This window comes from Oryzias latipes, chromosome 17, assembly GCF_002234675.1.
Source record: "Oryzias latipes chromosome 17, ASM223467v1".
In the NCBI taxonomy this organism is placed as follows: domain Eukaryota; kingdom Metazoa; phylum Chordata; class Actinopteri; order Beloniformes; family Adrianichthyidae; genus Oryzias; species Oryzias latipes.
Genome location: NC_019875.2, coordinates 24,797,875 through 24,813,435, shown reverse-complemented (window position 1 = coordinate 24,813,435; position 15,561 = coordinate 24,797,875). Strand labels below are relative to the sequence as shown.

The 15,561-nt window shown below is 36.0% G+C and overlaps 2 protein-coding genes across 3 annotated transcripts; one reads left to right on the top strand and one right to left on the bottom strand.

Annotated features, from left to right (window-relative positions):
- Positions 1-677: 677 nt before the first annotated feature.
- ppp1r7 (protein phosphatase 1 regulatory subunit 7) lies at positions 678-6,402 on the bottom strand. The gene is made up of 10 exons (XM_004079254.4): positions 6,286-6,402; positions 5,470-5,568; positions 4,545-4,600; positions 4,262-4,327; positions 3,978-4,108; positions 3,722-3,884; positions 3,532-3,648; positions 3,348-3,452; positions 3,154-3,240; positions 678-2,671 (listed from the first exon to the last, which is right to left on the bottom strand). Exons 1-10 carry the CDS (start codon positions 6,323-6,325, stop codon positions 2,495-2,497), a joined length of 1,041 nt encoding a protein of 346 aa, XP_004079302.1. The 5' UTR covers positions 6,326-6,402; the 3' UTR covers positions 678-2,494.
- Positions 6,403-9,249: 2,847 nt separating this feature from the next.
- On the top strand, positions 9,250-12,822 carry LOC111949102. 2 transcript variants are annotated; one of them, XM_023965496.1, is made up of 6 exons: positions 9,250-9,513; positions 10,139-10,321; positions 10,402-10,659; positions 10,744-10,836; positions 11,093-11,110; positions 11,426-12,822. In XM_023965496.1, the coding sequence occupies exons 1-6, from the start codon at positions 9,426-9,428 to the stop codon at positions 11,509-11,511; spliced, it is 726 nt and encodes a 241-aa protein (XP_023821264.1). In that variant the 5' UTR covers positions 9,250-9,425; the 3' UTR covers positions 11,512-12,822. The 2 variants fall into 2 exon arrangements, with proteins under 2 accessions (XP_023821264.1, XP_023821263.1); XM_023965495.1 differs by having other exon boundaries at positions 9,251-9,513; positions 10,399-10,659.
- The last annotated feature ends 2,739 nt before the right edge of the window (positions 12,823-15,561 follow it).

Here is a 15,561-nt window from a genome sequence, read left to right as displayed (position 1 = left end):
AGTTTGGGAAATACAAGATACTGTGGCAACATTAACAAACACCAAATAATTTTTAGGGGTGACAAAATATGTAACTGTTTCTTCATGGGTAATGCCAATAAAATCAGCTCTGCTGGTCATTCCACAAAGCAAAATAAGACTTGAAAAGTGTAATGATAACGGTTTGAAGACCCTCTCCAATGAAAATCGTGCACTTGGTGTTTGAAATACATATATAAAATGGTTTAAGATCAGAACTGCATTTCTGAGTACTTCTTTGTTCAAATATAGATGGATTATGAACAGATAAAAAAATGCAATTAAAAAAAAGTTACATAGCTAGTTTTTAAACTTTAGGTATTAATGCCAAGAAAGCTTAACATAAAAAAAACCTGATGTGACAAAAGCTGTCTAAACGAGGTTTATTTTAAATGCTCACAACTTTGTGGATTTAACCAATTTGAGAAACATACTATAGTAAAAATATAGCACAGAAAATATTACTACAGATTTCATTCATATAATGTACATAAAAGTCAGTTGTGCACCTTCTACACAATATTAAGCTCTTATCGGTACCAATGTCAATCAAATAAGGTCAGAATTTTGATCTTTGTCACAAATTAAGGCATAATCATAAACCTAAATGTCAAATTAGGCTTCAAAATATCTTTGACAATATAAAACCACACAAAAACTTGCCCTTTCATAAGTGTCACTTTATTATTTGCATAATACATTCAGTTCAAAAACAGCATTAAATAAGTAAAAAAAATTTGAAACTAAGATAAAAAGCTGAAAGCAGTTTCTGTAAATTCTCTTCGAGTTGCAACATCATCTTTATCTCAATTTTGACATCACACAAATTGGTTAGACTGATTGGCAGAAACAAACGTTTACAAAGGGAAGATGATAGCACAGGCTTAAGACGTGAGAGGTGTAATCTACAGGTTTTTAACTCCACGCTCTTATATTTCAGATTCCTAGGATCAGTTCCAAAATTTAAAATAAAAGGGCATATTCATCAGGCGTATTGGAAATGCATAACTGTCTTTAGGATAGTCTTTTAAAAAGCCCCACCTGTTATACATCTAAGAATTAAAGCAATAAATTGAGATTTAAATTTGAGTAGCTGATTTCCTTTTCCTAAAGTTCTAGGATACACAAACCCTTTTTTTTAATGTTTTGAAATGTCGAAGTGGTTCCAAATAAAATAGTGCACTTTCCACCTCTGCCTCTAGTGCATCTCTATATTAAGTGACCTCTCAGCTCAGAGTTGTTGAATCATTTCTACATAAAAAATGTCTTAAACTACATTATGAGCACTGAAGCATTCTACAATGAAGACTGCAGAAATACTGTTTCCAGCGAGTCAAACCAACATTAATGGGTCTACGATAAAAACACAGCATGAATACTTCAAACCAATTCTACAAGCCAAAAATGAGCATGGACTGGTTTATCTTACAATGGCTAAACAAGAGTTCAGTCCTGGAAGAAGAAGATCAAAACAAACAAACTCTACATTCAACTTGTGCTTCACAAATTGCATGTTCGAGTCTTTTCAAAAGCTGAGGTGAAACGAAGAAAAGCGTGTTCAAAACTAAAATGCAGCCACAAAAAAGACAAACCACTGAACCTAGAAGCACTGCATTGTTTTACATTCTCATACGCTTTATTTTCTTACAGAGTCGACTTTTTGTTCAGCAGGAAATGGATCTAGTAATCTGTGATCTCTTCAGGAAAAAACATGGACAAGGAGGTTGAACATCCAAATGTGCCCTTCATTGCTGCAGCCAGTTTATTAAAAGTTACACACTAGTACGTTTTTTTCCCCCCTTAAAGATAGATTTATGCAACCAATGAGGTGTAAATATGTAGTCTGTCTTAAGGCTTCATTGTGGACGTCTTACTGCTAAGTTTGATACCCTGCTCAAGAAATGTTAGAAATGAAGCAAAAACAAAACGTTATTAATAATATCCAACGAAGCAAATGTTAAGATTACATTTTAAACTACATGCAAACGGAAAAAAAAACAGCACAGAAATGAGAGCAGCATTTTCTTCCCCCAAAAGAAAAAATAAACATAACGGAGAAATCCTTACAATGACCATAATGACACGCCTAACCTGGGAATGATCATTATCCAATTTCAAGTATAGAGACTGCCTTCCTACGTTTTTGTTTTCATGGACACTGCCGGTTCGACTCTGTCTCCCAGATGAAGAGAAAAAAAGTGTGGAGGAAATATTAAAGTAGAGGGTAGTTGTTTTCATTTTCACAGTTGTGCCTTAATAAATAAAAGCTTCCACAGAGGAGCACAGATCAGGAGAAGAATGTGTGCATACGAGCATTTGCTCGGTGAGCCATAGATATGTTTTGGGATGGAATGTATATTTTACATGGAGTGACTGGGAAACGGAACGTTTCAAAACGTGTCGGAGAAGGTGGCGTGTGTGTGAGGGGGGGATGGGGGTGCACGGTGAGGTTGGATAGCGGCTGACGCGCTACAGTTTAGAATCGAATAAAGGTGGCGTCGATCTGGCGCACACTGGGCAAGGCCAGCATGATCTTTCTCCGATACTGAGGATCTTTCTGCAGCGGGTTTCTTTCAAGGTAGACTGTTTCCAGGGACTTGGCGTTCTTCAGCTCATCCAGATCTGACCAGTTTTCTATCTGGTTATCATTCATCTGTGGAGACATTTAACCAAAACACAACCATCAGTGCAATAGAAATAAACTAAGGCATTACCATTACCTGAAGTGCTGATTAAAAAAAGACACATATATACATATCATGTTTTTAACGTGTTCTTGTACATTTTCTAATGATGGGAGACACATGAAGACAATTAGGCTTAAAATTGCATATCTGATTAGTTCTCTATTCAAATCGCTGAGAATCAGGAGCAGATGAAAAAAGCTTGTAGTTGTGATCCAGGCGGCAGCAGCTAAAAGGGTTGAGAAAGTCGGCCGGCGATCGAAGGATCTGCGGTTCGATAAATTCCAAACATGATAAATTGTGTGGTCTTCTGAAGTAAGCAGGACCTGGAAGCTACCTGAAGAACCACACGCTCGCTCTCTTAGTACTAATATCACCATCTCACAGTAACAGACACATCAGTTAGCAGTGAATTTAGTCTGCAAACTAAAAAAATAAAAATGATGATTACCCAGAACTCCTGCAGTTCTGTCAGATGACTGATGTTCTCAATTTTCTTTACTCGATTGGCAGCAATATCCAGCGTTGTCAGCTTTTTCTGTAAAAAAAACAAACCAAAAAAAAGTTCAGCCTCACTTTATTCTTCAGCCTAAGAAAAGTAGTAGTAATTTTTCCTCTAAAGTTCTGTGAGAGAGTTCAACTCACATTGTTTTCCAGGCCTTCAATGACCTCGATGCCATTGTGACTCAGATAGAGTTCCTTCAGGTTGACAAGGTTCTGAAGCCCTTCTATTTTAGTAATCCGATTACTCTAAAAATACAAATACAACCAAAATTGATACTGATACTTGTCTCAGAACTCCCACAAAAAGGTGCGTTTATCACATTACCTGAATGCTTAAAACAGAGAGGTTGTGTAAAGCATCAAGGTTCTGAAGCTTATTTATTTTATTCGTGCCAAGAAACAAACTCGTCAAAGATGTGAGGCCGTCCAGGTTCTCAATGACCTGTGAAGAAAGTCAAATGGCATAAATGTGTGAGAAAGGAACCTCAGAGCTGCAAAGATCCATCCCTTCATACCCGAATGCGATTAGAGCCCAGCTCCAGCATCTCCAGGAAGCTGAAGTGCTCCAGGTTGGCAATGCCGGTGATTTTGTTGTGAACCAGAAACAGTTTTTTCAGCTGAGTCAATCGCTCCAGATTCTCAATCTTCCTCAAAATGTTGAACGACACATCAAGCTGCCTGTGGGTTCATTCAAGAAAGTATCTTCAGAATTAAATGAATAAAAAAAAAAAAAAATCGGTATGCAGGACATTTGGTTTTTTCCTAACTTACTCTAACTCTGTGAGGTTGTCCAGGTTCTCCAGTTTTCGGATCTGATTGTCGTAGAGATCTAGTTCTCGCAGTGAGCTCAAGCTCTCAAGGTTTTCTATCTTTTTGATTAAGTTCTGTCGTAAGGAGAGCGTCTGAGAAATCAGAAGAATGGGGGGGGGGAAAGGAAATAAGCCAAACAGAAAGGGAAACATGTATCCTTACTTGTAAATGCTATTTTATTTGACTAAAATGTATGTGCAGTAAAAAGCTAAATGTGTCATTAGAAGTGAACTGGAAAGACTTACTTTAGCTTTCTGTAAAACCTCAAGTCCTTCAATCTTTCCAATGCGACAATGAACAAGATCAACGTCCTGAAGGGAAAAAAAACAACAACTGACTACAGCTTTTGTCCTCCATGTCAAAACACAAATAAAAACACCTTCTCTTTTTCTATTTAGTGTAGAAAGCTAAAAACATGTGGTAGTTTTTACATCTATGATCACATCAAATGATTCCAGAAAAGATGACTGAAGAAGCTTGCCTTTTTATTATATATATATATTTTTTTTAAAGAATAAGGCTTCTTACCTCTTCTTCTGGGTCCAAGGTTATGGTGTCCATGTCAACCGGTGACTCTTCTTTACCTTTACAGAAAACACATAGATCTTAAAAAAATAAAATAAACTTACTGCCTAAACCCAAAACATTTTCCATTATTAGCATCTAAAGAAAAGCAAATCTAAACAAATGACCTCAGCTGATAAAGGGCTCTTAAAGTTCCACTCCAATCAACTTTTGATCCAAAGGGTCTTTATTTATGATTATGCCGTTTTTAGGCTAAATCAAAAACCTGTCGTTTTTTTTTAGGACAGTTTCTGCAGAGCAGCAGGAGTTCATCAGAAATTTGCCTTTTGCAAAATTATGATCCCCTGTTATAGCGTGGGCGAGCCTGGACTCATTTCCCATCATCCCTTTCTTTGCATTCTTCCCCCCACTAGCTTAAAGCTCCTCACAACCCCAACCTAACATTGGGCACATAAACAAAACATATGATGTCTATTAGACGGACACATTGTGGATTTTCAACTTATAATTGCAGGTCATCCTAAGGTTTTCATGAGCAGATGAGGTTAGAGCTCAGCCTGGTTGTAGAAATATTAGAATAAAAATCATGGAAAAGATTTGAATAAAGATCACCCATGTTTTTTTTTCTTCATATTTTTTTTTAATACATGACAAAACAAAAGTTTTTAATGGAATGCAATACGCTTCCTTTTTTATGATTCACAGTGATTTGAAAAAAGAAATACTCCAAAATGTAATTTTACATTCTGATCATTTGGTTCTTCATTAGAATTACTAAAATCATTTTGTGTTTAAATATGAAGCCTCACCAGGTACCCCTGTTTAATACCTACTCATCTAAACAGACAGATATGTATATGCATACATTGTTAAATCCGTGTGGCATGCTTCTGAATGTCAGACTGTGTGAAGTGTGTCTGCTGCTCACTTGTTGTTGTGGAGGGCTGGTTGGGGTCCACATCGCCATTAATACTCTTCCTCCTGCTTTCATCATCCCCGGACTCTTCAGAATCACCCCTTCGGTCAACTACAGCAGACCAAAACAACAACAACAAAAACGCTTTATTAATCCTAAAGACATTTATTTCTGTTATGTGGGACTGACATTCACATAACATTCTTCTTTCTCTTATCTTATTGACACAAAGGCTTGTTTCTCGATTGTCCAGGAGCATATAACGAGTTTCTGGCCATCTTCGTTAATAAAAGGTTAGAGTATGTCGTGCATTTGGGAGGAAAAGGTGATCAAATGAGTTCAAATGTGTACACTCAATTACCAGCGATAACTCCAAAAAACACCCAAAAGCTTAGGAGTCTGCAAAACAAAGATATCTTTGGCGTCTTTCATGTTTTACAAGCACTAATTTTAAAATACTGCTCATTTAAAGCTCAACATGCTAGTTTAGCTAACAAACAATCCCAAGAAAAATTCAAAGCTAATATGTCTAACGTAAACGTGACGATTTTAATTTCCATATAAAAATATTCAACTTAAAAAAACATGTTTGTTGAAAAACTTGGGGGGAAATTATGTCGCTAAATACAATACGTGGATGTTGACGAAAGCTAACGTCTAAGTTAGCTTGTTAGCCAAACAGACATGGTGGGGTAAAGGTATTCTAGAACGACGAAAATACAGCCACGCCAGTATTTTACACGGTCCTTTAAACAAATGCTTATTTACAGGGCCCACACAATCATAAACGATACAACAAAAACAAAAATTTTAAATATGTATACTCACCTTCCATTTCTTGAAGCTCTCCAACAGACTGAGAAGCCATGTTTAGTGTAAACGCACCCTGACAAGCGCACAACCGATCAAGTGGAGCGCAGTACCGCGGCTGCACACTAGAGGGCGGTAAAGCCAAACACAGGAAATTTCCAGTCTTGCTGTGGTTACTTCAAGGAAAGTGCATATTATTATTATTATTATTATTATTATTATTATTATTATTATTATTATTATTATTATTATTATTATTATTATTATTATTATTATTATTATTATTATTATTATTATTATTGATAATGATGATAATGATGATAATAATAATGATAATAATAATAATATATCCAATACAAGCTTGCTTCTTCCCACTCCCTTTTCAAGCAATAAATCAAACTCTACTTACTTCAGTTAATGATCACTGTATTTAATTAAGCAAATGTGATTTAAGTGACATTTTTGTTTTGTTTTCTGTCTTTGTAATCTATGCATTTCATCATTTCTGTAATGAGTTTGATAAATATGTGTAAATTATTTATTGCTTTGACTACAATCCTTGAAATAAATCAATAAAATCAAATCAAAAATCAATCTCCTCAGGTTAGTTTTTGCTTCTCTGAACTCAAAAACCAGAGCTTTGTTCCAGGATAATTTGGTTTCCGTTCCATCGGCTAACTTTTATTTGGCTAATATTATATCTAACATTAAATGGAAAAAAAGTCTGGTCTTTACCACAAAAATTCACCTTAACAAACAAGGTCAAATAAATCCCTTTCAAACTAACGCACAAATTTTACCCAGCAAAACATGATCTAAATTTAAAGTTGACTTTTTTATCCCTTTTGTGAATGTTTTATTTGGTTATTCCTTATCACCAGTTTGTTTTAAAAAAAATTATAATACTTATATTTCTGTTCTAAATAGTTAAGAATTTCGAAAGTTAAAACAATGTTGAATTGTATTCTGGACTTTGTTTTATGCTTGTATTGCATTGTTATAAACTTTCTACAAATGTAAAAAAAAAAAGACTTCAAATGTACAATAATTTAGTATAACTTTTTTTATTTTTTTTGGCATTTCATTTACTATGGGTTACAATCGCTTTGTCCTATTTTCCCTATGCCTATTGGGAGAATAAACCTCTTTGAATGCAAAAGTTGTGCCTTCTTTATTTTTAATGGAATAGAAGACATTTTTCATAAACATCCTCTGGTAATAATTGTGACACTGGAGAGAACTGTCAACACTTGACACAATGTCTGACTGGATTCAAAGATTTGGATTAAACAAATATTTTGATTATTAATGTAATTTGAAAGATGGATTAGCTATTTTGAGGATTATTTCAACTTTTCACATATCTGCAATCTGTGTAAACTTTTTTCTGATATGATTTGCTGATGTAAAAACAGAAAATGGGAGCACAATTCAAGTTGATCCAGTTTTGGATCACACACAGTAAACCAGTAGGATTTTTAAGAGCTCTTTCTGTTTTGTTCCTACATCCGATTTCTTTTAGGAAGCTTTCTATTTCAGGATTTTTATTTTTCCTGCTGTCGTCTGAAAATGTGAGGTCACCACAACAACTTACATAAATCTTCCTTCTTAGAACACAGTACGGCTGTCTCAGAACCACAGATGTTGTTTACATTTTCCAATGACAAAAGGATGAATGTTCTGGACGGAATTTGCACGTTAAGGTGTACACATGTGCTTTGTCAGGCAATCAGTGAAACTTTCCGACTCAGAGAATCTTAAGTTTAAACACTTAAAATACCCGATGGCTTAAAAGGCCAAATGTTCTTTTTCTTAGACAATCAAGCTTTTTGTTTATTGGAAAAACATCAGATAAGGTTTAAAAGTTGTACATTCTGACTCAGAGGGAGAGATACACAAAATGTTCCTTGTTATCAGAGAAACAAAGACAAGAGGTTGTGTCTACAGAGAACCAGCAGAGAGAACGTAAAAACAGGTCATCTTGCCCAAGATTTTGTTAAAAAGTGAACCAAAAAAGAATAACTGACAACTGATTAACTTTTGACATAGATTACCATAGAAATACTCTTTTTTGAGCTAATATATAACCACTGAGAAAATACCCAGACTTAAACCTTCTTAAGTTAAATTGTTTTTTAAATAATTTGTACCAGGAAAGTGAATTTCACAACCGAATGTTTGTGAGCACAAATCTGACATAGTTACCCAACTTTCTACCATATAAATTCAATATTAAGCTTCTGTATTGTGTTCTGCAGTGGACGATTGGGTGTTTCTGACTTATACGTTTGCTTGTTGGGTTTGGCAGAAACAACAAGGAGCCAACCACATTGTTTTGACTGCTGTTCTGATCTTAGGATGACAAGGCAGTACCTGCTCCAATGTTTCAGCTCAGTTTCATTTATTGCTAGGTATAGGACAAAAAACACCGGATTTTTAAATACAGAATCTGCTCCCAACATTTATTTGAACCAGGATAACACATAATTTTGGAAAAATTAAATGAAAACTACTGGAGCATTGCAGACAGTGGTGTCTTCACTTATGCTATGCTATAGGAAAAAAAGGGCTTAATGATAAATTGCCACAATCATTGAATAGCAAAGAGATCTGAAGACATGGAATCACATTGACACAAAAGGCAAAAAAAAGCCCATCTGGTTTTAAAAATTACTTCTTTGCCTTTAAAACTTGGAAGGTCTCATTTCTATTTCTCATTTCTGCTTTTTTAATGTTTATTTCATTATAAAATTATATTATTATCATTATTACTATTATTATTATTATTAATATTATTATTATTATTATTATTATTATTATTGGATATAGCCAGGAACAACAAATAAATAAAACTATATAAGTAAGTCTGCCGTCAAAGATTTGTGAGAGTTGGTGATCAAATCGACGTAACTGCGCAGGTGCAAGATTTACAGCCAATCAGAGGCGGACATTTAAAAAAATTCCTGAAGCGAAAGTGAAGCTGAACGGCAGAGACAACAAGACCATAATGAGAGGGGTGGATCCCGCGGATGTCCGTCTGTTCCAGTTTGTTGACTCCTGTTTCTCTGTGACATTTAGAAGTTAATGCGCTTCTTTATTTGCACAGAGCTTGTCAAAGTATCTACATACATTTGTGTGTATATTTTGTCTAGAACAAAATGAGGATCACAGAACTACAATTTTGCTCATTTATTTATTTTCTATTAAGCCAATTATCGCAGGGCGATCCGGTCCTCCCTCCTGCAGGTAAGATACAAATGTTTTCTGCTTACAACTTGACATCAAATATTTTGAAAATGTCACACAATTAATAAACTGACCCAGAATAAGTTAAATATAAATCTATCAGTCAGAGTGGCGATGGTTTTTATAATTTTGCGCAATTTGTGCTCTTTAAAGAGTTTACATTTTAAAGAAGCAAATTGGCTCGACTATCTTTTTTTTTAGTAGTTTATCTTTTTTTGTGGCTGTTGTTATTCTGCTATTCACTTGTGACCTATTACAAGACGTACAGATGTATTACTCCTAAACAATAAAGGCATGTAAATGTGATTCCGAGAACTTTTTTTTCTTAAATAATGTAAAATAAAAAAATGTCAAAGAAAATAATTCAATTCCCAAAAAAACAATAAATGGATTACATTTGATCTTTTTTCATCTGTTCTGGATTATTATAGGATTTCAGGACATTTTCTCATACATACAGTCATACACACATACACATATGCACATACAGTCATTTTTTTCTACTGCATTTGCAATTTACAGATTGTTTTTTAAAGTTGCTATACTTCTGCAATCACCCTAACAATGATCCATCCTGCATCTGAACACTGGTATTTACTGCAAACACCGTTCGTTTTGTCCTTAGATGCCATCATAATCCAGATCCAGCACTCGGGAGTGGTGGGGGGTAATTATGTTGCTGAGCGGGTTCTTCTTAATGGTGTGCCTCTGAGCAGCACGAGTCAGGAGGTCAGCAACATCCTCCAAAGTTTGTCAAACAAAGAACTTTTGCTGTTCAGTGCTAGCATCAGTCAGATGCCAGCTTTAAGTAAGTTGTCTTGCATTTCTGCTCTGCAGTTATGTTTTAAATTGCGTTTCATGATCGTGTTTTGTCTTTACTGCTAGCAGAGGGTCATATCATCGTTTGCCATCAAGAGTGCATTCTGGAGGGACATCAGCTCCATTGGACTGACCGCGTCTTTTACAATGGCACAGTCTATCTTAGTCTGGAGCCCAACGGCACATGGACAGCTCTCGTGGCACAAGCAATGGTCCTCAAGGGGATTTTGGAGCCGAATGGACATCACACAGAGTCTGAAAGCACACGGCTGCAGAACGGTTGCATGCAGCTCATGAAAGAACTGAAATTTTCAGACAAACCATCAGGTACGTTCTCCGCCTCTGTTTCTAAAATGTAAAACAAAAGTGCTCCTTTTAAAGAGAATGTCTTTCTTTTTCGTTTTTCTTTAGGTTCAGGAATCTTTTTTATTCAAATTATTATTCCAGTTTTCGTTGTATTCGCTGTAATGTTCACACTGAGCATTCTTGTTTCCAGAAGTCAAGGTAAGTTGTATTCTGTTTTTGCCTTTCAGTGAATACGGTTAAACAGCTTATGAATCTAATCTTGTTGTTCATAAAATGTTCCTCTCAAAATTTAAAGCAGGAAAGTCTCATTTTTGCAGCTGTTTAAAGTGCTCAGCTTTTTAAAAAAAAAAAAATTTTCAACCCCCTTTATATCATGATTGCCTGTACTGGGTCTTTACGACAGGAAAATGTAAAACATGATCATGTGTTTGTCTTTTTTCCTCCCTCTGTTTAGGTTGGACATACCCTGGAGGTAAGAGAAACAACCACCCGTCTGTTTTTATTTCAGTTTTTCTACACTTGTCAGCTGACGTTCTAAGAAGATTGAGAACAAGTTAAATATTACAATACTTGAAACCCCATACCCTCCCTTTTGATGTCTGTTTATGTATTTTTAGACCAGTCATGCATGTTTTATGAATCCAAGTAAGCCAGTAACAGTTTTTGAAATTGTTTTGGTGGTAATTTATTTCAGAAAATGTTAACATCCTCATTTGTTCCTATATATTTCACCTTGGTTTCCCCATAGAGTACAGTAATACTAATTTGCTATTGTGATTCTTTGCAGGTGTCATTGCCTCCATTATTCATTACCCTAAGAACTTGAGTAACACGGATCCATACACAAACGACTATGGTTACAGCACTCTGTGATTTTAAACATCATCTTGGTCAGGGGTTGGCTCTGGAGCCACACTTTTATCTCTCAGGTCCCTGGAGCTTTTACAAACAAATTAGTAGTATTTAATGCAAATGTGTTTTAGGCTAGTTACTTATTCCAGTTTCAAAAAGCATGATGATGCTGTAAAAAAAAAAAGAAAGGGGGGTTTTCTCTTACAACTCGTCATTGACCCAGTGCAAGCTTATTTGAGAAAATTTAAAGAATAGTATCTGAAGACAACAGAACATTCAATGCTACATGGGCAGATTTGCTTTCACTGCTGTTGAGACTGGTTTACCAGTGTGCTTAATATGTGATGGGGGAACTAGCAAAAAACTAAATGTCAAAGTCTGCAAAACGTTTCCAGAATAAACATGCAGGCTTTGCTCAGAGGTTCCGATTGAGATGAGAGAACTGATCGTTTTTTTTTTATCACGTTTTTTTTTATTGTCCAGTAAGGCAACATGTAAAATACGTCATTAGACTCTGTATCTGTTCAATTGGTATATTACTAGTATTTGTAATTCTGAGAAGCAAAAAGCAATCAAAACCCTGTCTGTGTGTGAAAGATTGAATATTTGGATGTAAAGTAAAACCGCCTGGCTTCTTTCGGTTTCTATTCTTGTTTTTTATGTGTATTTGATATTTGCATTTCTTCTCTTATTTACTTTGCAGCAAGCAAGCATATTTTACTATACAATGTTCGTGCATCTATATATTTGGAGTCATGTAAATGCATAATCAAAGAGCATAACAAAACAATGGAATCCTTGTTCACCTCCACACCCTAAATATTAACTTTGCCTTTTTTTTTTAGTTAAAAATTTTCTGTTTCATGCAAAATATATATATTTTTTCAGAGTTCACAGATTTCACAAACTTACTTTTTGATTATGCTCAGAATAAGGACCAAAAGTGTTTCATTTTATGTTATAAAACATTATAAAACAGGTTTTGTATATTTGAACCTAGCAGTCAAACATATTGTTTAATGCATTTAACTCTGATATTTCTGGTTTAGGTCTGAACCACTCCATTTTAAGCACTTTAAAATGCATGTATTATACTCACACTAGAGCTTTAATTATTTCACTTAAACACTAAATGAATGTACTGTACACGTTGTATTCGTTGTAACTGTAATTTCTTTTTTAACAAATGTTTTAAGACAAATGGAAGGTTTGAACTATGAATTTAAGCAATTTTCTTGAAAGGGTTTCATCTTAGTGCCTACTTCCAAATATGATCAATTTTGCAAACTATTGAACTGTGTAATTAAATGACAAACACTAACTATAAAACAAGTTTCTGTTTTGCTTTATGGTCTTTCTTTGTAATGACGTGTAAAAGTCATGCTTCTTTGCATTTTTATCAGAATGCTTTACAAAGGTTTAGAGAAGCAACCTTTGTTCCAATACTGATGTTGATCAGCTGTTTGTTTTTGATTAACGAGGGATTCACAGGTGGCTGAATTATGCTATAAGACAAACATTGTTCCCTTGTTTTAAATGTGTGTTGTGCCTCACTGAGTGAGAACAGTGACAGAATTTTGTCACATGCTTAAGCCAAATTTCTGTGTTATAACACAGAAGTGTTAAAGTCCCACTATCTCTCACACACCTAGGAGTGCGAAATTTGTTCTCCGCTTTTGATCCATCCCCTGGGGGAGCAGTGAGCTGCAGACACAGCTGCGCCCAGGAACCATTTGGTGGCTTAACCCCCCAATCCAACCCTTTAATGCTCCGTGTCAAGCAGGGAGGCATTGGGTCCCATTTTTTAAAGTCTTCGGTATGAAGGTCATGGTTTGAACCCACAACCTTCCAGTTACAGGGTAGACACTCTAACCACAAGGCCACTGAGCTGGTAAATGGACCCTGCCTAAAATAAAAATAAAAAAGCTTTATAACAAAATGAAAAGGCTGTTGTTGAATTGAAATCTACTTTATTGATCTGACAGAGGAGAAGTTCACGCACCATGGCTGCTCAAAAGAAGAAGAAAAAAGTAAAAATACAAATCCCAGAACACAAATAGTGTATTGTTGAGGGGACCACCCAGATATCTGAAACTATCAACGGTGACAATGTCAGTTCTCTGGGACGTTCACAGCTGGGTCATCGTTCTTAATCTTCAGTATCTGAATTCAATCACAATCTTTTTGTTCTTTCTTGCATTTAAGCACAGGTGATTACTCTCACAACAGTTCACACAGTTGTTGATAGTTGACGGGTTCTCCACATCATCTCCTTCAGACACACAGCTCACAATGGCTGAGTCGTCTGAGTACTTCTGGAGATGAAGGCAGACGTGAAGGCCACAGTGTAGGGTGACGAAGAACTGTGAGTAAACTGATCCCTGGGGGGCTCCAGTGCTACTAACTACCACCTCAGACAGTTTGTGAGGTAGTCTATGGACCAGTCCATATCCACTCCTGCTCCCTCCAGCTTCCCTCGCAGCAGTCCTGGCTGGATGGTGTTGAAACCCTGGAAAAGTAAAAAGAAAAAAAAAACTCTCACAGTGATCTAATAGTGCAAAGAAGTGGTCCAAAGGTGTTTGGAGTGACAGTCTTGATAACACTTCTATACACAAACATTCTATCTGATTTATCTGACTGTTAATGCTTCTGTCCCAAAGAATTTTGTTGGTGCATAGGGTTCAATTTCTCCATACTTTCACTAGATGGTGCATGTTAACCTTTCAGATTATTTCAAGATGCATTTTAACCTCTGGATGAGTTAAAGATCACTGAACATGCATTGTGTATTCTGATTATAACCTGTCACTGAAGCATCCTGGTTCCCATTAATTAAATAAAATGCAACCTGTCTGCTCACCTAGTTCAACATCTTTCTCATTGAGATGAGAATCGCAGCCCTAAAACTGGACACTTTAAACTTGTTTCCTTAATTACACACCCCTTTATTTGAAAAGAAAATGGGATAATCGCAAGAAATTTTTTGAGTTTGTCAGAGGGTGCTGTTTGTGTATTTGTAGATCAAAGGAAAGCCAATGTTAGGATGCAAGTAGAAGAGTTGTGTGAGAAAGTGTGGAGGGGCAAAGAAGTATGTTGGTGTTGTGGAGGACATATAAGTCAGTGGTGAAATGTGTTTTAGGTGTGGCAGGGGAGTTCAGGTGGAGGAGGGACTGCACCAGGGATGAGCTTTGAGCCCCTTCATCCTTGTTGTGATGATGGACAGACTGACAGATGGGGTTGGACAGGAAACTGTGGATCATAATGTTTGTAGATGGCAATGTGATCTGTAATGAGAAGGTGGAGGAACATCTAGAGAGGTGGAGGTCTGTACTGAAAAGGAGGAAGGTCAGCCACAGGACAACAGAGTATTTGGGGTGTGACTGTTGGAGCAGGGGTAGGCCTGCTGTCTTACAGGCTGTTACAACCCAAATGAAACATTGTCGGTGCAATAAAATTGGCGGACAATACTGGAGCTACCCAGCCGTACAGTTTTGAACCATATGCCAGCTCGGATGAGGAAAATGATGATATAAACCGTCTGTCTACAAGCTAATGTATCAGAATCGAGCAGAGCAGGGAGCTTGTGGCTTCCCGTAGTACCTTGTACGTCACAAGTACATTTTTTCCAACTGCATTTTTTTGTCTGCTTCTGATTCACAACAAGTTAAATAAAGAAATATTCATTAAAGTCATTTTAAGCCCAAATTTCATTATATGTATCTTCCATCATCAGAAAAATGTAACAATCGGGAATCAGGAATCTTTATGGTCATTTTATCACAGTGATAAAACGAAATTAGGGTCTCTGGTCCCGGGCCAGCCGTTTACAATGAGAATACAGGAATAAGTAAATATCAATATTATTATATTGAGTTTTGCACAGTGGAGAATTTATCACAAAATGTAACATTGGAGAATATATTATAGTATTGCGCAGTGGAAAGTAACCAAGAACCCGTTAAAAACACGAACAATGCTAATTTTCATCGGAGTGGGTCTTTAAGAAACAGATTTTTTTTCTTGCTCTGTCCAACAGCTGAAAAGATAAGAGGTGAAGGTCTTTTGGGTTGA